Source organism: Hippocampus guttulatus, chromosome 21 (genome assembly GCF_054856545.1).
Source record: "Hippocampus guttulatus isolate MCC_2025c chromosome 21, RoL_Hgut_1.0, whole genome shotgun sequence".
Taxonomy (NCBI): domain Eukaryota; kingdom Metazoa; phylum Chordata; class Actinopteri; order Syngnathiformes; family Syngnathidae; genus Hippocampus; species Hippocampus guttulatus.
Genome location: NC_141281.1, coordinates 10,669,303 through 10,693,033, shown reverse-complemented (window position 1 = coordinate 10,693,033; position 23,731 = coordinate 10,669,303). Strand labels below are relative to the sequence as shown.

Sequence of the window (23,731 nt, the reverse complement as noted above, 5' to 3'; positions counted from 1 at the left end):
AGACGGCGGCATTCCGCCGCAAAAACGGACAGGATCGACCGGCGAGCGGGTTCATCTGCGTTGTCGGCTGGTGGGAAAATTCCCTCGCGTTTCTTCCGAGGTGGCAAAAGTACTCAAAGTCTGTACTTGAGTAAAAGTAAAAGTTCTTATGAATGTATGAGCATCTTGAATATGTTGCGTCGGCATCCGCAGATGTTGGAAAAACTAACGAGGCTATTTTGACAAACTACAGATGAGAAAGTCATGCTATCTGATTAACATTTAATCAAAAAATGAATAGTCGAGTGGAGTACAGATACCTGAAAAATCCAATTTACAATCGTACATGAAGTATTTGTTACCCCCCCCCCCCCCACTGCATTCCTTATTTCAGCCTGAACTCAAGGTGGTGTTTATCGCACCCCACGTCAGCCTCTCATTTGCATGCCTACACATTAACGTCGGCGAGTCGCAATAAAGTCACTCCCTTTAATTCCGCCAGAATTCCTGCGCAGCATTGTGATAAGAGAAGCGACGTCTGCGTTTACAAGCAGGAGGTAAACCTGTCATTTTCTGGAAAACAAACCCGGGAAAGGGATTAACTGTCTCGTTTTTTTTATTGCAGGGTTTAATGGGAAGAAATACCTTGGCGTAATTTGCGCCGTGTTTCTCCTTGTAACCGTTCCGACAGACGGTGTAATTGTAGAAGCGGGAATTTTTGATCAGTCCGACCCACTCACGCCACCCAGGCGGAATGTAGCTGCCGTTGTACTCGTTGAGATACTTGCCAAAGAAGCCTGCAAAAAGACAGAGAAAACAGCAAATTAAAGCATGCGATACGAATTAACTCATTCAGTAGCGGCCAATTCTAAACCAAGTCTGAAAAGACGTTTAAAAACGTCTTTGGGAGTGAATGAGTTCAACGGGTCTTTTCGGAGAAAGCCAAATGCAATCAAAGTCAGCAAAGGGCTCGCTTCAAGATCGTTGATTTTTCTTTCGCAAACCTGCTCAGGAAGCAGTTGGGCTAACAATCGTAAATAGCCTGCTTGCTGAAGGTCCCGAGCGAGCTGCCCGGTGCGATGCCTGCATGTCACTCACGCGAGACACCGTCTGTTGAGGCCAGACAGCGTCCTGGCAGGCGTCACTATGTTTGCATTTCTCACAGCGCACAGACAGCCAGGCAGGCAGCGTGGCGCAGTCCGCGGCTTACGATAGAAAAAAAAAAAAGAAAAATGTTACACTGGCGAGCACCGAGTCAATATGTCTGAAACGAGTGGAGCCGCTAATGGATCCAAAGCTGAGGGGTCATCACGGCGCGTTCCCATCGGCATAGTTCACCGGCAACATGCAGGCTTGTTAACGGATGAGTCCAAACCAAATTCAACTCACTCAGGCGCAAAAACAAAATGTTGCATCGAGAATTCGGAGCAACCTGCGGCCATGTATGACTTTTGTACGCATCTTGCCAAGTCATCATGAATGAAGACCCACCTGTCCTGTAGCCGGTGTTGTTGAGGTAGACGGCGAAGGAGCGCGGCTCATGCTGGGCCTGCCAGGAGGGCGACGAGCAGTTCTCGTTGTTGGTGTAGGTGTTGTGGTTGTGAACGTACTTGCCCGTCAGCATGGACGAGCGAGACGGGCAGCACATGGGCGTGGTGACGAAGGCGTTGGTGAAGGCGGTGCCGCCGTCCTCCATGATCTTGCGGGTTTTGTTCATGACCTGCAGAGAGCCTGCGAGGGGGGGGGGGGGGACGGGACGGTGACCTTTGGAAGAATGGTGGCAAACCCTCTGCTACAAATGATCGTTTCTCGAAGGGGTTAAATAATTTGAATACGCACAGATAATTGGACAGATGGCCATTTGTGGCTGGTGTTGAATATTTCATGTGAGGAGGGAAAGCTTCAGTTTTTCCACTGCTTCAGTGCAGATGTTTTTTTATTTTATTTTTTTTTAAACAGCATTAATGTACCATTCTGAAAACTTGCATAACATGCATAAAAATGCAACACGCTCATATCCTGAATCCACCTTACCCAGTTCCACATCCTGGTCGTCAGTCATGATGAGGACGATGTTGGGCCGGATGTTCCGGCGGTCCCTCTGGATGCGGCCCCTGAGGCCCTGAGCCCGGGTGGTGGCGTAGCCCGAGACACTCGAAGCCCAGGCCAGAGACGAGAGGAGAGCCAAGCAGGACAGCCACCGTGGCTGCATTTTTTTTTTTTTTTGGTGAATGTTTGGGGAGCGGTTCGTCAAATTGAGGGGAGCGAGGTCCACCCCGGGCCGCTCACTTGAACCCTACTGTGGTCAACTGTGAAGAAACATATGGACAGAAGAGAATAGAATCAACCTATCAATAAACACCATCCATGCAGATATCAATATAAACAAAAGCAGCAAGAATAGTCATCAGCATTATAATAACGAGTGTACTCCCAATACTCTCCCCAACAACGGCTCCGAAATGTCCGATTGATTTTCTGACCTGACAAACGTGACGAGGATGCAGAAAAACAGACCTCGCCTCCGAGGATTCCATCAGACTCATGAACTCGCGTCCTTTCCAATCACGAGCTCACATCGTGTTCCTTTGGTGAAACGACAAACACGCGGAAACAAATCCGTCGCTACCGTAGGGAGACGTCCGCCTGACCGAGCTCTGCCAGGGCCATTGGCCCGCTCGCGCTCACGAGCCCTTCTCCTACGTCGGCCAATTGTGGAACACTTACTGCCCATCGCTCAAACCCCCCCCCCCCCCCCCCCCCCCCCCACACACACCCACCCCTTCTTCCTCCCACGCGATGAGTCAAGCGTGACAGAGGAGGGAGGATGAGACCACACGAGGGGAGGAGGAGAAAGCGGCATTTAGGGGCAGCGAGGGCAGTGAGAGGGTTCCGCTACATTAACCTCGCCGCCGCAGTCGCCAATCACAGATAACCAGCAGCAATTCGCAGCCTCTCGTGCTGTCGAGGCCCCTATAGCCTGCCCCTTCACAACACAGCGGCTTACCAGAATAAAACGGATGACTCCGAAAGCTTGAGGGGAATACATTTATCCTAATAAAGAGACGGGAATTGGCTTGCACATCAAGATAAATAGCCTTTGGCACAAAGGTGGTCTTGTGGGTAGGAGGAGAGACGCTGCCCTGTGCTGCTTTTCGATTCACAATTAATGAGCTCAAAACGAAATGGCATATCTATGTGACACCTGAGTTTTGTCGAGCGCTACCGGCTGGCTCCACCCCTTGATGCATGTTGCCAAGACGATGTACTTTGAGGGCTGGGGTGAAGAAAGCTTTCCCAATCAGGGTCCATTTCAATTCTTCTAAAGTCGTCCGTGGGCCTGATTCATGCACCCCCCCACCCGCAAACATTAACTCGAAATGTCAGCCCCGTAAGCCGGTTTCACTTCGCAACATGAAATGTGTTTGGTAAATCCATCATGATATGACCCACAAAAAGTCACAGGAAACCATGCGCAAAAAACACAGCAGGTTTGCCATTTTGGCTCGAAGCAGCCATATTAAGATAGTTTTGGGTCGTTTTCAGTTGCAGCCTACGTCACAGAACATTCAGCCTCCAAAAGCCACCGTCTTGCGGGAATATGAAATATGCCAGGTACATTTATCAAGACAAGACCCACAAAAAATGTCTCAGGAATCCATGCGCGAGAAGACATAGGGAGTCTGTCGTTTTGACTCAAAGCAACCATTCATGGTTCATTTTGGCGTTTCCAAGTGTACGTCAAGGAAATTTCAGCCCACAAAGCCAATTTTTCTTGGGGATAAGAAATTTGGCAGGTACATCCATTATGACAAGACCCACAAAAAATATATATCCTGAACCCGTGGGTAAGAAATTTGGCAGGTACATCCATTATGACAAGACCCACCAAAAAAATAAATAAATCCTGAACCCGTGAGATAAGAAATTTGGCAGGTACATCCATTATGACAAGACCCACAAAAAATATATATATATCCTGAACCCGTGGGTAAGAAATTTGGCAGGTACATCCATTATGACAAGACCCACCAAAAAAAATAAATATCCTGAACCCGTGAGATAAGAAATTTGGCAGTTACATCCATTATGACAAGACCCACAAAAATATATATCCTGAACCCGTGGGTAAGAAATTTGGCAGGTACATCCATTATGACAAGACCCCCACAAAATAAATAAATCAATCAATCCTGATCCCATGCAAGCTCCGCGTGGACATTTTCGGGTCATTTTTGGCTATTTCTTAGCCCACGGGCCTTAGGCTCCCAAACCGTTTTAAGGAGTCCAAACGGTTTCCTCCAATAAGTCACGATTGTTATGACACTTGGCTCCCAATGCAGGATCCTATGAAAATGTTTAAACGGCGAATTGCAAATGATCTTCTCATCAATTCACCGATATTGGCAGATGTAATCCACCCAGACTAGAATCACTCCCTCGAAATGCATCAACAACTCGACTTTGTGTGCGCGGCAGGCTAACGTGACGAAATGTGCTTGTTCTTGGCGTGCCGTCGCGCGGGCGTGCCTGCTTCTCGTCCGGCGATATGACAAGACGTGCGATAATCTGCGCTTTAAGAGCACTTTGCGCCTGGTCCCAGCGTTCCAGATGAGACAGCCAGCCCCAGTCATCGTGACAGCCCTGTACAAACATTGGCGCCGCGTGGACAAACACCCCCTCCGGTGCACAGAACCTCACATTGAATCACAAGCGCGCGCGGGCGCACACACACACACACGCACACACACACACGCACACACACACGCACACACACACACACACACGCGCACACACACACACACACACACACACACACACACACACACACACACACACACACACACACACACACACACACACACACACACACACACACACCTCTGTGACACGCAGAAACTCTTAACACACTTTCTCGCAATAAAACACATACTCCTGCGGTGGAGGCGGGGGTTCAACTGCAACGCTTCCCAGAAACAATGACTCTGCACAAAAACAAAAATGTCACTTATCTATTTCTGTCCAACTGTGAACGACCTGAAACCAACTGTCAGCCAGGCATGCAATGAAATGGAAAAAAAAAATCTTTAAACAATGAGACTCCACTAAACCACATTTATAATCTAAATTCTACATTGAAATATTTGTCCTAAGAAATGGGATTAATGTATTCTCAGAGGTCTATTTCGAAAATGTAGTAGCATCTTGGATGCTCTGCAGTACTTGCATGTGGATGTGAGATTATTTTTTGACCAATCAGATTTCAGCCTCAATGTGTTGCTATGTCCTTGAAATCTGCCCAGAGAAACATAAAAGAGATTGCAGAAAATGCACGACTGCGAGAGTCACTTCGTGCTAATTAACACTCATTCAGTACCAGCCAATTCTGGACCAAGTCTGAAAAGACGTTTAAAAACATCTTTGGGAGTGAATGAGTTAAAGTGAGGTCATTATGGAATCTGCCACAAATCCCGCCGTACCAATACGCTCTGCTAAAATGCTATCAATAGTTCCGCTATCCGGATCGAGCGAGGTGCCAGTCACGCAGGCTGCCGCGGATCCCCTTGAACTGTACGTCACCTCCCATCCTCGGCTTCACTCCATTCCGCGCTCGCTGGTTTGGCGCTAACAGCTCCGAGCCCGTTTGCCAATGGTGCTACTAGGTCACCGGATTGATTTGGAGGGGATCCCCCATCCCCCCACCTTCCTAGAATGGTGTTCTCATGCGGACACAGAATTTCTCCAGTGAAGAGAGGAAATCGTTACATGTTGGCTTCGAAATCATCTCCGAGACTTCATAACAAAGCTCTCCAAAAATATGATTTAAAACACATGGGGCCAAATGCACTAACGTCCCCTGATGTGTTTGTCATTTTCATAAATTCTTGGTTATATAAAATAGTTACATATGACTATACGCAAATGGCTTCAAAATTAAGCCGCTGAAGCCAGTATGGCGTCAGCATAAAGTTTGGGAGGCACCAAACATAGGTAGGCTGTCCCAACAGAAGACATTTTAGAGATGCCCTGGATTTGGTGTACAGCGGGAAATTAATTGCTTCTGGAAGAAATTTCTTAACTAGAACATTTTGTAAGTAGAGACGCGTTTTCCATGTGAATACCCTAATTCGTTCCAAGCCCCCCCAAAATTCTGACATAAATGTTTTCTAAAGCATAAAGGCTGTGACCAAAGTAACTTCTCACACCCTCAGCGCCCAACATTCCTTTCACAATACATTTTTATGCGACGCTTTCACTTTATCCGTGACGGCGATGCGCTTTGTGCGTCGAACTGAAGAGAGTGCTTTTAGAACCGGCTTGGCAGTCCATGCCCTCCAGTTTTGGGGGGCCTCAAGCCACACGCTCTGACCGTGCCCTGACCCAAGCGGTAAAATGGTTTTGATGGCGGCTTGTTTAACCCAACCTCAGCAACCTGAGGCTACCCACACGCACACATACTCTGCGGGTTACAAGGGGAAAGGGGGGTTGGGGGGTGAGTGCAAAGGGGGGCGAGTAACAAAGGTAACAAAAGTCACGTCAAAATCTGGTTGTGATTGGCTCGCATATTCATTTCAATAACAGCCAAGAGGCTGCATCTGGCTCGGGTTCTGTTCGGTCTGCACATTTATCAGCTGTCACTGAAAAACAGCAGATGGACTGAGGAGACAAATATGCCGATGCTTTTGCTCCGACACACGGTGGAAAATTGATCCAGGTATCCTCCCCCCTGGCCCCTCTACACCCCACTTTAAGTATCCACGAAGTCTGGCCAAAAGGCTGGATCTTGTTCACATTAACATGAAGAGGGCGGGAGAGGTGAGGAGGTTCACGTTCCCACAACAAGATGCGAGGCAAAACCCAAACCAGATGCCACGCCGCTCGGAAATAAATCAGTCAACTGGTGACTAAGAATAATGGCCATTTCAGTTGCCCCCAAAATCCCTTCAAATCTTAATCCGGTCCGTCCATCCGTCTCTGGGACAAAACGCCGGGACGTACTGCCGCACATTCTGATTTCACCCTTTCGCTCTCGTAGGGGGAAAATGATTATGGGAAGGCCTTATGTTAACATTGAGGCTTGTCCAAATATTTCTGTAATCCCAGGGAATTTGGCTGGTCTGCTGCCACGAGGACTGACGAGGGCCTATTTACACTGAGGAGCGCCTGTGTCGGGGTCCGCTGCCAATGCCAGGCCAAGGCTAACGTCGCTACACCGCGCCGGCTCAGGCCTGCCCATTCGAGGCGCTGAGCACCTTGAAGGAGAGCTCTGTCCTCACATTGGCCGCGGGACTTGACTGGGATATGGCTCAAACCTCTCGCTCAGGTCCCTCTTAGCCAATGGGATGCCAGGAAGACGCCAGGTAATAGTCAATGGCAGAGCAGCCATAAGTATGTTGCGTTCAAGAAACTCGGAGCTGCGAGAAGCAGCCCATACTGTATTTTTCTTGAAATTTCTTTCGTAACTAGAGGCAATATTTTCCTGTTGAGGCGTTTCGTAACTTGAACATTTCGTATGAAGAGACGTTCGTAAGTAGGCGTACCACTGTGTTGTTGTCTTAAAGTCAGCTAGCTTAATGCTAACAGATAATGGGAAACACTATAACCAACAAATAGCATCTATACGGCAGCATTATCACTTTCAGGGATGGATATTTGAACACAAATGGTGCACAACACATGTAGACACGCAAAATAACAACACTCACAAGTATATATTCATTTTCCTCTGTGGGAAGAAAAAAAAAGACCAATACTACTGCAGACTCTTACAGCAGTCAAGTGAAATTCTTCGTTAGCCTACTGCCGCGTGGGCAGTCGCGCAAACTGTGAGTACAGAAAGACAACGCAGCAAGTACAGGGTGCGAGTATTTTCTGCCAAAAATCACACAATTTGCTTCGGGCGCCAGCCTAAGTTCAACGAAGGTTATCTGTTGCATTTCAAAACTGACTTTCTCTCAACATGACAAGTTGAAGTTCATTACGGGTGGGATTTTCTTCAAGGTTTGATAGAGAGTGGCCTTGCCTGGGCGAAACGTCAACCTTGACTTGGTTATTATACTGAAGGGGGGAAAAAAAAGCACATTTTTATTTCTGACTCGGTAAGAGACCCTTTTGTATCGCCAAGGTTGCCAGGCCATACCCTCCCAATCTCCATCATTCATGTATAATTAAATGAATCCCGATCCAAGAAAACTTCAAAAAAGGGGGGAATGGGCTTTTGAAGCATTTAGGAGGGAAATGATTTGAAAGCATGTGCAGCCAAGGTCATACCAGCGGATTTGCCTTGTTGGGAGCAGGGGTGGGCAAAAGCATGGTCCATGGGCCAGATGTGGCCCATCGAGCATTTACAGTCAATGAAAAAAATGACACTGCAAAAAGGGGGGGGAAAAAAAGTCGTCAGGTCACATTTTTATGTGCATTTAGACGACTAAAACGATTTCTGGGAAGTCTGCATTTGAACATAAATCTCATCTTGGCAACAAGTAAAATGAGGCCATGGTTCGAGCGATAAAGAAAATTGACTGCGAGCTTCCATTTTACAAGTGGTAAAAAAAAAAAATAATTAAAAAATTATTCGCAAGCACAGATTGGCTTCCATGCCGAAGGAAAAAAAAAATCGCAAATTGAGAATCAACCGGACTGACAAGTCGGAGAGCCCGATATCAAGTTGCACTACGTCGGTCCATCATCATATCGAGACGATGTTGTTTCTTTTCCCCTTTCCACTTGTCAAGCGTGAGTGGACTGGCCAAGCCTTCGAGCGAGCATTTTCTTGTTAGGCCTATTCGGGAGCCGTAGATGGAAACCATTAGTGAGCCTCCGATGGATAAAATACAACACGTTTGTAATTCTCCAGCCACTTTGGCCAAAAGCCGGCACTCTCCCTCCCCATCAGAAACACTCCATCAGGCCGCAGGAGCTCTGGAGAGAGTCAAGAGAACGACAGGGAGTTCAAACGAGCGGGCTCTCACGGGTGGCTTCCGTGTCTTTTTTTTTTTTTTTTGACTTACATGTCAAAAATCACCTGATAGGAACAATCCCCCCGCTCCAACCACAAGCGAGAGCGACGGCTATTAGCGTGAAAAACGGCTTTCCGCTCAGGTAATTGATGAGGATACGGCAGATGGGACTCGCGTTTCCATGAATTCAGGGACATTTTCGGCACGTTTTTACTTTGGGTGACGGAAGAGGTGCTCGAATCCGCTTCGATGTGTGAAAAGGAAATTGAAATTGCCCATGAAGAATGATGGTCAGTCGGGTGTCAGTTTGGAGATGTTTAAATAACCTGTCTGGGTCCTCGTGTCAAAATGAGGGCTGAAAATGATTTTGAGATTTTTTTTTAACTTTCGAACTAGCTTTTTTCTTCCCTCCCCTCATGATTGCAACTGCGATTAATTAAATATGCGATGATTTTTTTTTTCAATTTATGTTTTAACAAAGACAAGCAATAATTTAATCCATCCATCCATTTTCCGAACCGCCTGATCCTCACTAGGGTCGCGGGGGGTGCTGGAGCCTATCCCAGCTGTCTTCGGGCAGTAGGCGGGGGACACCCTGAATCAGTTGCCAGCCAATCGCAGGGCACACAGAGACGAACAACCATTCACGCCCACACTCACACCTAGGGACAATTTAGAGCGTCCAATCAGCCTGCCATGCATGTTTTTGGAATGTGGGAGGAAACCGGAGCACCCGGAGAAAACCCACGCAGGCCCGGGGAGAACATGCAAACTCCACACAGGGAGGCCGGAGCTGGAATTGAACCCGGTACCTCTGCACTGTGAAGCCGACGTGCTAACCACTGGACTACCGGGCCGCCCGCAATAATTTAATCTGTATGTAAAATAAAGAAATATCAGATTTATGACTAAGTATTTTGGTCTTATCGGTCAGATTCACACGAAAATAAAGGCAAATGAATTGCAGTTTTGCTATCTGGACACTGGGCGGCACCCACGTTTTTTTTTTTTTTTGGTCAATGCAAAAAACTTTTTGCTTTCAATATCAATCATTCGCCCTCAATTTTTTTTCCTTTTGCGACGCCGATAAACAAATCATCTCGCCACTCGGTCCCCAGATTGCGCAACATATTGAATTGATAAAGTTACAAGGACGTTGACCCTTGCCGTACGCAGTTTCTTAGTAGCGGAATGTGCGACATATTTAAACGGGAACATTTGTCACTGTATTTATTTATTTGTTGACAAACCCTAACTTTTAGTAGTTTGTGTGAAATAGTGACATACCCGTCAATTCCTCGACTTTGGTGTCACTGCATCATGTATTTTTAAAAAATGAAGAAAAAAAATAATGGAATGTAGAGACAGTAACATGTCTATACTTATTTTCTTAAGCTCGATGTAAGTAACTGCAATACAAAAAAAATTCGGTTAAAATAAGTCACTCGCTTCCCAAAAACAATCGCATACAAAGGAATATTGACCAATAATTATCAACCGGAAGCATCCATATACATACGCACATCACCTTTTATTTGAGCGTACACGAGTAAAAAACAAACAAACAAACAAAAAAAAACACCCAATCTCCGTTAACTCATTCACTCCCAAAGACGTTTTTAAACGTCTTTTCAGACTTGGTCCAGAATTGGCTGGTACTGAATGAGTTAATATCTTAACCCCGCCCCCTCCCCAAGTCTCTAATATAGCCTTATCATAATCAAGAGTATTCAAGTGAATGTCAATCTGGGGAGGATGATTTAGGGCTCTAATAACAGTCTCGCGATAACATTCCTGCTCCTCCGGGTCATTACCAGCAAAAGTAATTTACCCTCGGAGGGGTCGACAAAAACTCAACCTTTTCTTATCACCAACTACTCACAATAAGATAAATCGATCCCGCAGCGTGAGGGCGGTTTCCCGGCAGCTCGTGCGTGACACCGAACAAACACCCCACCGCTCCCTCTCCCGACATGTGTGGGGCGGGGGGGGGGGGGGGGGGGGGGTATTATTGCGTTAAAAAAAACAACTGTCATCGAGGCAGTGCGTGACCCCCCCCCCCCCCCCCCCCGTAAACAGCAAATACGTCTAACGCGCCAAAGTGACAGCGCTCGTAAAAAGCCGATTCGTTCAATTGCACCTGTGCCAGTTCTGCATTCCCCCGCGGGCTTTCATGCGTGAACGGTTCTGGGGAGGGACGGCTATCATATGCCGTGCGCGTCGGAGTAAGAATTAGTCAGAGTTAAACAAAGACAGACATGTTAACCTGTAATTTGTGTACAGGAGGAGCTCGCTTTTCCATCGCCGGCGGCTCAGTGTGCGGCTTTCCAAAGCATGCCGTAACCTCATTTGTATTTTGATTGATTTTTATCACCGAGCGACAAATTAGACGCAGATCTCGGTGTGCACGTAAACGGTCAGAGGTAAGGGTGAGGGGCTGGAGGCCAGTAATGCTTGAGTATAAAAGACTTGGAAATGGAAACTTGGCTTTCACGTGGCATGATGAAAACGTGATTTTTGTTGTTGTTTTTTTCCACTGTGCAACATTTCCCATCACAATCTATTTAAAAATACAAAAATAAAATTACCACCGTGCTTTACCCAGACACATTGGTGAAAAGACCAAATGTCCCACATCGCTCTTGAGAACCGATTTGGTGGCGATGTGACAAATTTGACAAAAATGATTAAAAAAAAATTGGGGATCGGGGGTGTGTAATGGAAGACTTCATTAAATGACTTTAGAAGTCCTAACTGTTTAGACTTCCTCTTTCCTTTCGTTAAAAACACGAGATTTTATTTCTAAAAAGTATGTTTGGTATTATTGTAACATTATGCACAGTTTGAAAAACAAACAAACAGTTTTTCATGATAACGCAAAATTGAACTCTCCTGAGGCAATAATTCTCACTGGCATTTATTTTTGAATCTTTTTTTTTGTATTATTCTGTTTGTTCAGTCAATGAATATTTTCTGAAAGGGGTTCTTGATCCTATTTTGTGGGTCTACTGCTGATAGAATGAATACCAAATTTCATTCTCTTCAAGAAAACTGGCTTTGGGGCTTTAAAGAAAAAAAAAAATCGGGTGAATTTTTGAGGATTTCTGAGTAAGTGAAAGCTCCAAATGGAACTTTGGAATATTAACAAGGAGAATCATCATCATCAGCAGCATCAGCAGCAGAGTTAGGAACTGAAATAGTCATTAAAGTTAGCTCACCCTTGACAAGTTTCCATTCTTTGGGAATTTGACAAAAACAAAACAAAAAAAAAAAAAAAAACGCAGTCGCTGGGATGATCCCAACAAAACCAGCAGGCAGCCGACAAACTTGGCTGAACTGGCCTACGAGACGCTCAGGTGACCCGGGTCACATCGTGCCGTTGGTCCCGGCGGGTATCCTCCGTCCAACGCAAGCGACGATTTCGCGTCGATGGGACCGTAAGCTAGCTAGCGGCACAAGTTGATACGCACATTAAAACACACGCGCGGGTAGAGGAGGGGAACGCTGGCAGAGGCTGAATGCGTTCACCGGCTCCGGGGGCGAAGCGAAGAAAAGAAGCAGGAGAGCTGAAACAAGCGCTCGCTTCTATTAGTGGAAAGTGCTGCAGCGCGGCCAGAGGGGCGAGGAATTCTTTCATTTGCACCCACCACCACCACCACCACCCGCTCACCCTTTCGCCTTCTATTCCCTTGGACCCCTCCCACCCGCATTATCTCCTTTCTGGAAAGGCGGCGGATGAAAGGGGTGCCCCTTGCCCACCCCCCAGTGCCGGTACTTCTCCTCCTTTAAAAAAAAAGAAAAGAAAAAAAAAGTATGAATTCCGACAGGCTCGCTTAATTGTACGCGATACAGACAAGGCCCTTTCTCTTTCCCCATTTAAAACAGATTGCTTCTCCCCGGGGAGGGGATTATTGGACAAGGGGGGGTTGGGGGGGGGGGTGACGAAGCAAGGACAGTGTGGCCCTCTGGTGGGAGGGGTGTAAAGCTTGCACATGGCGCGCGCGTGTGCGTGTGTGTCGACACGTTTTCCTGCGTTTCTTTTATTCGCGCCGGTATTGCGGGAAGATCACGGTGGCGCTCGTGGCTCAGACCGAACCTCTGTTTTCGCTTGTTAGCCCCCTTTTCGCACTGCTCCTCCAAACTGGCGTTCTCCTCGCCGCGCTGTGTGAAAGGTGGCGAGACAAGGAATAAAGGGGTCGAACGAAAGGGGTGTCAAACTCATTTTTTGTCGCGGGCCACATTGGTTTCCCTTGGAGGGCCGTTATGAATTTTGGGAAACCATCTAAACGTTTGATCGCCTCCATATATTACATACACAGCCTACCACAAATTGATGGATAACTAGTTTTAAAATCAGAAGTCAAGAATAATGACTGTTATTGTGCACTACATATGACAATTTGAAATTTTGCTTCAAACTTTAGCAAGCATGATGGAACTTGACATGCTTGATTTGCTTTCGCGGGCCACATAAAATGAGGTAGCCGGCCAGATCTGGCCCCCGGGGCCTTGACTTTGACACCTGTGGTCTAATGTGTCAAACATTTGCCTTTCAATGCAACAGGCAATCTCCGGTGATAAATATCACGTCCCTGTCACGGCTTTCCGTTCACACAGTCAACATGCCGTCTCTAATATGACCTCAGACACCGATCCGATTCGCCTCCGATACTACCTCGGACGGCGGGGGAATTCGGCCCGAACTTCAACAACCCATTTTGTGTCGGGATGGCAGATCGGCATTGAAAATGAGAATCTCATCTCAATTGCCTTACCTGGATTAGAAAAGGAAAATGAATTAACAATCTTCCCGCCGGAGTATCAACGCTGTACAGACGATATTCTCAAACCCACGCATTCGTCCGCAGTTCTTCCAAAGACAGCGCTGTCACTTTAACAACAGGCCAAAACGATTACGATTTTACTTTTTGGGGGGGAAAAAAAAACGCCTCCAAGAACAAGCAAGTGGTGAAAGGCTAATTTATCTTATCTTCAGCAGATGCTCGTTATGGCGTAAGGAAAAAGCTCATTTCACAAAGTAACGCATCAGAATTCCTTCCAGTGACGACCAGGAGTTGAATGTTTGCATGTCCTGACCTTCGCCGCTGAAATGAGAGGCTAAACAAACACTTGGTTGGAAAGTTGGGGGGGGGGGGGGGTTACCAGGGACTGAGGGGGTGCATTGTGAGCTCCAAAATAGATCAATGCTGGATGGCGTGTTACCCCTGGAGATAGCTTCTAAAAATATACGGCAATAACAACACGTAAGCTCTGGAATCGCTTTTGGATGGCTAATCGCTGAAGTTTAAGTCGGTTTCATGCACATATGTAACCTGATAACATGGTAAGCTGTCCACTGTACTGACCGCTGTCCCTGAAAGGGTTCAAATACCATGTTCATAAAAGTTGATTTATTTAAAGCAGGGGGCGGGAAGCTTTTGGACGAATGCGAATGGCTTTCCATTCCTCGCGATTGCTAAAGATCCAGCGAAGCTAGCGGAAATATCGTCAGCTTGCCGGTTCCATACGCGGAGTTGTTGCTGGCTAGCTCGCACCCTGCTAAGTAGCATGCACGATTCTACTGTCCCCCGCAGAGGCGAATCCTTCGGTCCATTCGTCCTGAAGTGTACCACACTCGTCATCTTTTTTTTACTTTTCGCCATCTTATTCGTCGAAGGATTAGCTTTGAGCTAATGACCGAGCGGGCTGATTCAAAAGTGGGCGTTGACTTGTTTCCCCAGCAACGGCCAACGTGGACCAGTATCATCCAATGAAAATTGCTCCTGCCGCCAACTGCAGCCCTGAGCAGTAAAAAAAAAAAAAATCGATGGCTGGAAGAAACAAGCGAGAATATTTTGTTTTATCTGCGAGCCAGATGCAATCATCAAAAGAGCCACACCTGGCTCGCGAGCCATAGGTTCCCGACCCCTCATTTAAAAGGCACGTGAGAACAACGACATCCTTTTGATTACAAGCATCGTGTTTTTGATCACTGGTCAATGATCGTCTTTCACTGTCATCAATTAAAACTCACTGTTTGGCCACGCCTCCAAACACACTGAACATCTGACATGGGAGACTGCAAACTCAACTGTCAAGTCTCCAGCAGAGGGCACTCTTCAAAGATCACTGAAATGCGTCGCTGCCTTTGCCCCCCCCCGCCCTCCCACACCTCCTTCAGAGACCAAAACCAATCAAGAAAATGGAGCGCCAGCAGATCCCCAGATATGACAAAAACATAGCTTGCGGCTACCGTTCCAAAACGAGCCGCAATAATTGATCCCGTCAATTTTGTGTGACTGAAAAGAAAAAAACTAAACAAAACAGCGAGAAGATGGTAGAGTTGCAACTGGAATAATGTTTGTCTTGGCCAGAGTCAACCCCGCCACCCCAACCAAAGTCCTAATTATTTGCAGCAGCTGCCGCTCACTCGGGTTGTTGTTTGTAGCACGCCGAAGCTGCACAGTTTCAAAGGAACACCCTCGAAGTCGAAACACAACACGGGGTGTCATCTAAACTGCCTACTCGACAGGAAAAAAAACAACAACTCATATGCAAGCATTTGGTTCGGTCCAAATCGGTGCCATTGCTCTTTAGATTCAATTGGTTTTCGTCGCGTGTGGACACAGTCATGAAAAACCTCCTCGGTGGCATACAAATCGACAAAGCGGCTTGGCTGTGTTCACACTCGTCAGGTTCGGTTTCCTTTAAAACGGATTTTGCCCTTTTGGCCAAGTGTGAATGCTATCAACTGAAACCTGTTGCCAACTAAAGAAGCAGATTGAGCTTCTGGGCCGTGTTAACGCTTCACTAAATTGGTCAAGAGTGAACGCGACCCCTCGAAAAACTTGACGCTCACCCAAAAAGCGGAGTGAGACCGATTCCGTTCACACTCGTCTCATTTGGTTTGTTTGAAATCTCGTGTCGGTTGGGGCCAAGTGTGAACGCTCAAGTGAACCGTGATGCGCGGCATACGTTTTCTTGACCGCCGAGATGACTTCCAGTCTGTGTTTACACTTGTCAGAATCGATTTCAAACAAACCGCATTTGGTCAAGAATTTGTTCAACCGCAAACACATCGCCACATTTAACACGCTTTTTGAGACATGTCAGTAAAATGTTAAATGTCAATAAATAAATGCATTTTGGATTGGAATACCGGCGTTTCTACACGCTGTTTTTTTTTTATGAGTTAACTTTTGATCTGACGGTTACATGCGAAAGAGAAGACTGCCAAACCGCAGGAACAGAGCACACAGTCTTGGCAGCGTCTCCCAATCGAGATCTTTCACGTTTTCAGACGCAGATCTGATCTTTCAGGAACATTTATTAGTATTTTTTTTTTTTCACCCCGGCAAAAGCGTCTTGACTTAAAAGCCGCAACGATCACAGCCTACCGGGGGTTAAGTACTTCAAGTACCAGGCAGGAAGCGCAGCTACGGCTGGTTTACCAGGGTCAACAACCGGCTCGCACAACGGCGGCTTTCACGCCGCACGTCGTCTCGTGTGCCTTTTTTTTTTCTTTTTTTTTCATTACAGCTGCGCAATCTCAATCGCGCGCGCACGGAGCGCCTGTCGGTAGATATAAATACGATACATCTTATTCCCCCCTTTTCCTGTCTCACTTGAGTTGAAGTTATACACAGTGGCAAAGCGAGGTGCCGGCATCCCTCTGCCCCCCCCCCCCCGTCTCCCTCCCACGTCCTCCCGAGACTTGACAGCTCCTCCGCAAGGAGCACTTTTCAGCTGCTCGTCCATTTCAGGTTAAACAGATGGGCAGGCAGACGGATTGATCGATCAAGATTGTTTTAGAAAACCTGGACGTTCAGAGTTTCTGACTGCTTCAAAGTTACCATGATGATGATGATGATGATAATTGTGTCCCATTTTGACCCCCCCCCCCCAAAAAAAAAAAAAAAGCAGATGTGCCAGAGTTGCACTTGGAAATAGATTTATGAATGCGCGTTAATGGAATGTGGACATTTTTCATTTTCCCATTTATGGCCACAAATGGTCGGAAAGCAAGCCTGATAGGGAAATTTCGGATTCTTACGATGCGGACCCTGCTGTCATTTAAGAGACTATAAATATTCTAAGGGAGGGTGGGAAAAAAAATGACATTAATGGAATGTGCTGCCGACTAATCCCTTGAGACGGAGGAATTTGCGACGGAGGGAATTCCTGTCATCCCCGAGTTGGAAGGGGATCCAAAGTGACCGCGGCGCCGCTACGAACCTCAACTCCCGACTTGAATATTTGGTCACGTACCTGGCGGGGCAGCGTGCGGGCAAAAGGAATCCTGCGACTGTTCCCCTGCGCTCATAAGAGGACTTGAGGGTGGTGAGGGAGGGAGGACTGCGGCGGCGGCGGCGGCGGCGGGGGGGACCACACAGCTCCTGGAAGACAACCTCTCGCCTCTAATCCCCTCTCCGATGTGATGACACTCTCCAACCTCGACCATCTGTTGAAACACGTCCCGCAGCAGTCAGCTCAGCTGCCGCCGTGTCGAGAGAAGCCCCCCTTTCCCTCACCGCCACCTCCCACCCATGCTCGGCTGGCCCAATCACAGGCCAGCTGCTGGGTGGCTGCTTCGCAAAACCGGGAGGCAGGGACAAGGACACGGCGCAGGACGCACACGCGCACACACACACACACGTTGGGAAGCAAGAAAAGCCCTGGTCCTGGTAACCTGAGAGGGAGAGTGAGAGGAGTGGTAAGAGACTAAAAAGAGGGAGGGGAGAGCAAAACGAGTGCGTGTGAGTGTCAGAACCAGAGTAGAGGAGGGAGATGGAGGTGAATGGTGGCATAGAGTTCATAAATAACGCGAGAAAAAGGAAATGATGACATACGAGGTATCTGCGGGTTTGAGCAAGACTAATTGTCGTTTTTAGTTTACTTTACGGTTCAATAAATTGTGGCGTTCTTAAGACTAGTGACTGGCAAGGGTCATATTGAACTCATTCACTCCCAAAGACGTTTTTAAACGTCTTTTCAGACTTGGTCTAGAATTGGCTTGGACTGAATGAGTTAATCAGAATTATCTTGGAAAATCAAACTTTTAAAGATGCCAAGGAACGGGGTAGCCTCGGGGAAAAAACAGTTTCCCTGAAACACCAAATGTGTCTTTTTGAAAGGATTAGCAGACGACACGTGGATTTTTTATTTTTTTAAGTTTAGACGACAGCATGACTAGCGCTTCCGTAAATGCAGTTGGTTTAAAACACTGGAGAACCCAAGAGCCCTTTTCTTGTTTGGAAAATGATGAATTTTACATTAAATCACTGAAAACCAAAATATATGTTTTTTCAAATATTTAATGCTTTAATCCTAATTTAGGATTAGGGCCAAATTTGACCCTTTGGGATTTAAGGGTAGCGTTTGAGTAGCAGAATTTATAGGGGCCAAATTTGACCCCGTGGGTTCTCCAGGGTTAAAAAAAAATAAAGCGACGGCTGTAACCCAAAAACCACAGTTATCATTTTCAGAAACGACCACACCAATTGCCCTCCAAAAAACCGCAACACGATGACTTCCCTCAACAACAACAGCACTCCCAAAAGTGACATAAGGAATCGTTTTTCCAAAACAACAAAGCTGGCGCCTTTGTAAACCACGATGCTATCAAACAGGATAATGCTATCATTGATGAAGATAGCATTTAACGACGTCGCCGTACTGATTGGAGGAAAATGTTCTCGGGTTCTGTGGGTGTTTGTTAAAACTACATAAAATGTTAGGCATCAATAAACTTTTTTTTTTAATAGAATAGTGATCAGGTCCTAAAAACATGATTCAAAGCAGGTCTGTTTTTCTTCTAATAATACTATTTTGGGTCTCCGCAAGCTAAAGAAAGCTGAATTTTAGTCAATTAGGATTTCTTTTACTCTGTATATTAACTCAAAAGCCAGAGTGTCGTAAAATAATGCTTCAATCAGACCCGTCTTTAATTTGTTCACAAACAACGCGATTGGAAATCATGCGCTTTCCGGTATTCTGTTAGCGTCCCGGTTGCTTTGTTGACCGCTAAAACTCTTGATTTCTCCGTGGCGGTCCCAGCCTTGTGTAAATGGCATCTTTTTTTTGGACTGAAATGACAATTGAAAGGCCAGCGGGACACTGTTTGGAGGGAAAAAAAAAAGGGGGGGGGGGTGCGGGATGGGGGTGGGTCTAGCGTCAATAGCCCCTCAGTTTGCGGTCTTGCCTAATCAAACCGCAAAGCCGTAAAACAGTGCATTGGCCCCATGGTGGGAATGCTGCTGGCACTAAACTGTTACATCTGCACACAGTGAAGTTGGGAGCGCGGTGGCGGAACCTCACACCTCCGTGCGATAAATCCTTACAGTTCCACGACTGCATTCCTGCTCCTCATCACCTTATTGCCTCCAGTTAAATAATGGGAGGAGGGGGTGAGGGGACACACTGACATTACAGAGCTCAAGGAACAAGAGGATGGAGGAAACTGACTGATATCTCATCTTGTAAACGCGGAGTGTCAACAGCAGCGGCCGGGGGTGCATTTGATACTTTGTCACCTCTTTTTATACCACCACCACATCGCATTGATAGAAACCGATAACATTAACCAAAAATGACACCTCAATACGCCCGGGAGTCCAACTTGGCAAAAAAAATGTGCCCAGATTGCTGCAGATGTGTTTTTGCTCGCCTTGACATTTTGCTCTGACAAACAAATCAAATCATGGAGGTGGCGGAATAAGATTTGAGAAATAATTAAATAGCCATATTTTTCCTCAATATTTGGACTGTGTGGGACTTATTATGCAATTACCCCCCCCCCCCCCCCCAAGTCTGGATCCCATGTATTTTTAATTTTCTTTTTTTAACAATGCTACAAAATGACAAGAATAGACTTTGGGAATAATTAAATCCAATTTCATGGAACTAATATTGGAATTGAGGTTGCAAATGGAAGTCAGCAGCGAAGGCCTTGCTCGACCCGACACCTCAACAATGACTAGTTTCCGAAATGAACAGCCAATTTTCCACTCATCCATGCACACACACAAAAGAAAGGTGCATTAGGTGTGAGAGACTGTCAAATGAATCATTTTGTTGAACCACTGTCCCACTCGCTGGGCCATTAAAAAAGGATTACGAGACCCAGATGATGCCCGGCAGCGACTTCAAAGGCGACGGCCCTAATGAGTTAATACCCACTTGATATCCGACGACATCACGGTGAGTTAATCAGAGGTGCAAAATGGCAAAAGGGTGGCAGGGTGTGTGTGTGTGTAAAAAAAAAAGGGGCCGGGGGGTTCTTAGCAGCACACTATTTGCATCCTGTAGGCAGTGTCAGAAGGCCTTTGTGAAACACAAATGAGCTCAAAACACATTTAATGCATGGCTGTGAAGCGGCACAAACCCCTATTAACATCCGCAAAAATTCGGCTGACACCCCCCCCCCCCGCCCCCGCCCTCAAAATGGCAATCACATTGATAATTCAATTATATATTATATTCAATCGATAGTGATTGAAAAGTGAATTAATTACGAATGAACATGTCCCAATTAACTACATTTCAAAATATAATCCAATTATGATGTGGAAACTATTTAACAATGGTACGTCAACGCCTGTTCAGAGCAAATAAACAGGATGTGAAAGTGACAAATTGCCAAATAAACGGCTAATTAAATGACTAATTAATTGAAAATATTTTAATAAAATGCGAATAACATTTTATATTTAAACAGTCATTTTTATTTCCCAATACACTTGATCAAATAACACGACAAAATGGCTGTTCAACAGATAATTAAATAAGTTAAGTGAAATGTGAAATAGGTCATGAAGCAATTTAAATGTTCAATTGTCCACCGATTAAAAAAAATCTACACATAAACGTCCTTTCAGAATATATATAATTAAATATAATAAAATGGATGTTGATCAGATCATTTTTAATGAATTAAAATGTGAGCTAATTTCATTGCCAATGAAATCAAATGGGAAATAATGAAATCATTTAACTATATTTTGAAATATGACATGTTGAACTTATTTTTAAAAAAAAATCACTATTTAGTTGCCACGACCAACCAACAAGTGGAACAATTCAATTGGCCTTTGCCTGATCACATTTTGAAATCTCATGACAATCGTGAAGCTATTGAATAAATTGAGAACTAATTGCATCCATGCATAGCTTCATTTATTTAATGTTCACTTGATAGATTTCATGACTTTCTTAACTGATACGCTCTTGCAATAGTGCAAGAACGAATTCCAGATGCAAATATTTTCACTTTTCACTTTGTGTGGGACAAAAAAAAAAAACGGATGTAAAGGTGTGACATTAATAGAACCACTGTACTATTTTTTAATATCACAGCCCCAAGTCCAAGATGACCCCCACTTTTAGGTCGTTTCCTCACATATATAAAACCCATTCATGCGCTTGATGAATGTATCGGCTTCATCATTCAACGTCACTTGAGGGGCGGGCGAGGAAGAGCCCAGGAGAGAAAGAGAGAGAATTGGTGTTGTGAGGGACTCAAATTAGATTAACTAAATTCACAAAAGGGGATGGAGAGTGGGGCATGGGGGCGGGAGTGGGGGGGGGGTCACCCCAACCCCAACCTTCTACATGGGCTCCTCACACCCTCCCTCCTTCCATTCTCACGGCCGAGGGGTTTCCAAAGCGCCTTCGGGCGAGGGCCAGGGGGGCCCGCCAAATCCCTGCGCTCTTTACTGGATTAAATATGGCTGCCCCCGTTGGAGTGCTGGGAAAGATCTAGGCTGTTGCTCCAGGAGCTGAGCACATCTGTAAACATCATAAATCCACGAGGACAGAAAGGGTTAACAGACCCACTAGAATGCCGGAAAGAGGAGACAGAAGGCCTTTGGTATCGCGCCTAAACGTTCCTTTACTCTGTAACAATGGCCGAGTATCTCAAATCAACTCAGCTGTATTTATAGAGCACTTTAAAACAACCGCAGCTGCATACAAAGCGCCTGACGCGGAGCAAAAAGAAGTCAGGCCACAACAAAACACTAAAACAAATTGATGACAAGGACAATGAAAAAGCACAAAAACTGGAAAAATAAGAATCAAGTCTCGTGCAGAGTCAAAAGCCAAAGACTAAAAATAAGTTTGAAGATGCGTTTTAAAAGGAGGTTCGATAAAGTGGACTCCAGTTACATTAACTCCGTTCTGATCGGACTCATGCTAGCATCGAGTGGATGCTCTCCGCCGGGCCTGCAGGTGCAGAGAGAGGCCAGTGTCTGCGCTTGGGTGGGTAGTACTCGCTTCACTAGCCCTTTTCTCTAAGACTCAGTGACCTCAATGGGGGTGTCGTAGAGGCGGAACGGCGTCTGCTTGGGGATAGATCGGGGGGGGGGGGGGGGGGGGGGGGTGGATGCAAGCAGCTCCTGGAACGCAAAGTCAAACGGTGTCTACCAAAGTTGCCATAAGGCACATTTTACCACTATTGCCTGTGTATGAAAAGGAAAAGACATCCGATGAGTGGATGACGAAAGTCGAGTCGAAGTTGATTAATCGATAGTAGAAACAATTTAAGCTAGCGCGGCAACCATTTTTGTACTCTCTCAGCCGTGCGGCTATATGAACAAAACCGAGTTAAAAATTCCTCTGGAAATTACTTGACTGGAAAATGAGACACTCAAACCCACTTGATTAGCAATTAGCGTCAAGCTAACCCTCACCTCACACACCTTTCTCCGGCTTTGTGATGCGAATTTACTGGCTTGTTGAAGTAGAATCTCAGTTCGAATGACGGATGGCGAGTTGTAATCGTGCAAAGGCGGGACCGGGGTGTGAAAAAGCTGCGATTGTAATTTAATTTCAGACCTCTGTTGCTTGTTCTGTCCCTGTTGTGCTGGAAGCAGTAAAGCTATTTCACACTGCCTGTTAAAGACAGCTTTTTTCCCGGGACAATGACATTTAAAAGGGGTCGGCGGTGGGGTTGGGATGCGGGATGCGGTTGAAGTCAAATTCTCAAATTTCCTGGCTTCGGATTTAGGTATAAAACCCCAGCAGCCCGCTGGGCCAGTGCCCGTCGACCTCACATTGCAGAGGTTGTGGGTTCAATCCCGGCTTCGGCCTCACTGTGTGGCGTTTGCATGTTCTCCCCGGGCCTGCGTGGGTTTTCTCCGGGTACTCCGGTTTCCTCCCACATTCCAAAAACATGCATGGCAGGCTGATTGAACACTCCAAATTGCTCCTACTGATCCTTTTGCGGGATCTCTATGTAAAGTAAAAAATAATTTTTAAAAAGGTAAAAAGGCTTGCTGGTATCTAGAACCCCCTTGACAACGCAGAGGGCCGAATAGATGTCATGTCGAGTTCCTGCCAGCCAAGCACAGATGAGGTATAGGCAAAGCAGGAAACAGCGGGAGACCGGGGAGGGGGGACACGCACAGTTAGTCATGAATGGGACAAGCGATAAATATGGGAAAGGCAAGACAGACGGGAGACATGAATACAGTAGGCACGGCGGGGCGACCGAGGTCAAGGAAATAAGATGGAGCGAAAGCAGGGCAAGATCCCACTGTGCCATGTAGAACTGCACCATGTGTCAAAACAGGAGGCTTACCGATGGAAGGGAGCCAAAATGGAGGTGCTCTTGAATGAATTGATGTTTGAAGAGACACACTTCAAACTGGAAGCTATCAGTTACTCCGTGTCCATTTAACTGCTTTTTGATTCCAAATTAAAGCCATGGACTTTACGATTCTGCATTCTCGAACCAAATCCGGTTTTCCCGAAATCAAAATAGCAGAATCCTTCAGGGAACTATGGACTCCTTG

General features: G+C 46.2%; 1 protein-coding gene across 1 annotated transcript in view; it reads right to left on the bottom strand.

The window, feature by feature from the left end:
• Positions 1-23,731, bottom strand: part of sulf1 (sulfatase 1) — a 62,077-nt gene that overhangs the window by 18,667 nt on the left and 19,679 nt on the right. Inside the window, exons 4-7 of the mRNA XM_086101508.1 lie at positions 17,208-17,400; positions 2,014-2,288; positions 1,471-1,710; positions 625-776 (exon numbers count right to left, since the gene is read on the bottom strand). Coding sequence (XP_085957634.1) covers positions 625-776; positions 1,471-1,710; positions 2,014-2,191 — 570 coding nt within the window. The 5' untranslated portion in view covers positions 2,192-2,288; positions 17,208-17,400. The remainder of the gene's footprint in view (positions 1-624; positions 777-1,470; positions 1,711-2,013; positions 2,289-17,207; positions 17,401-23,731) is intronic.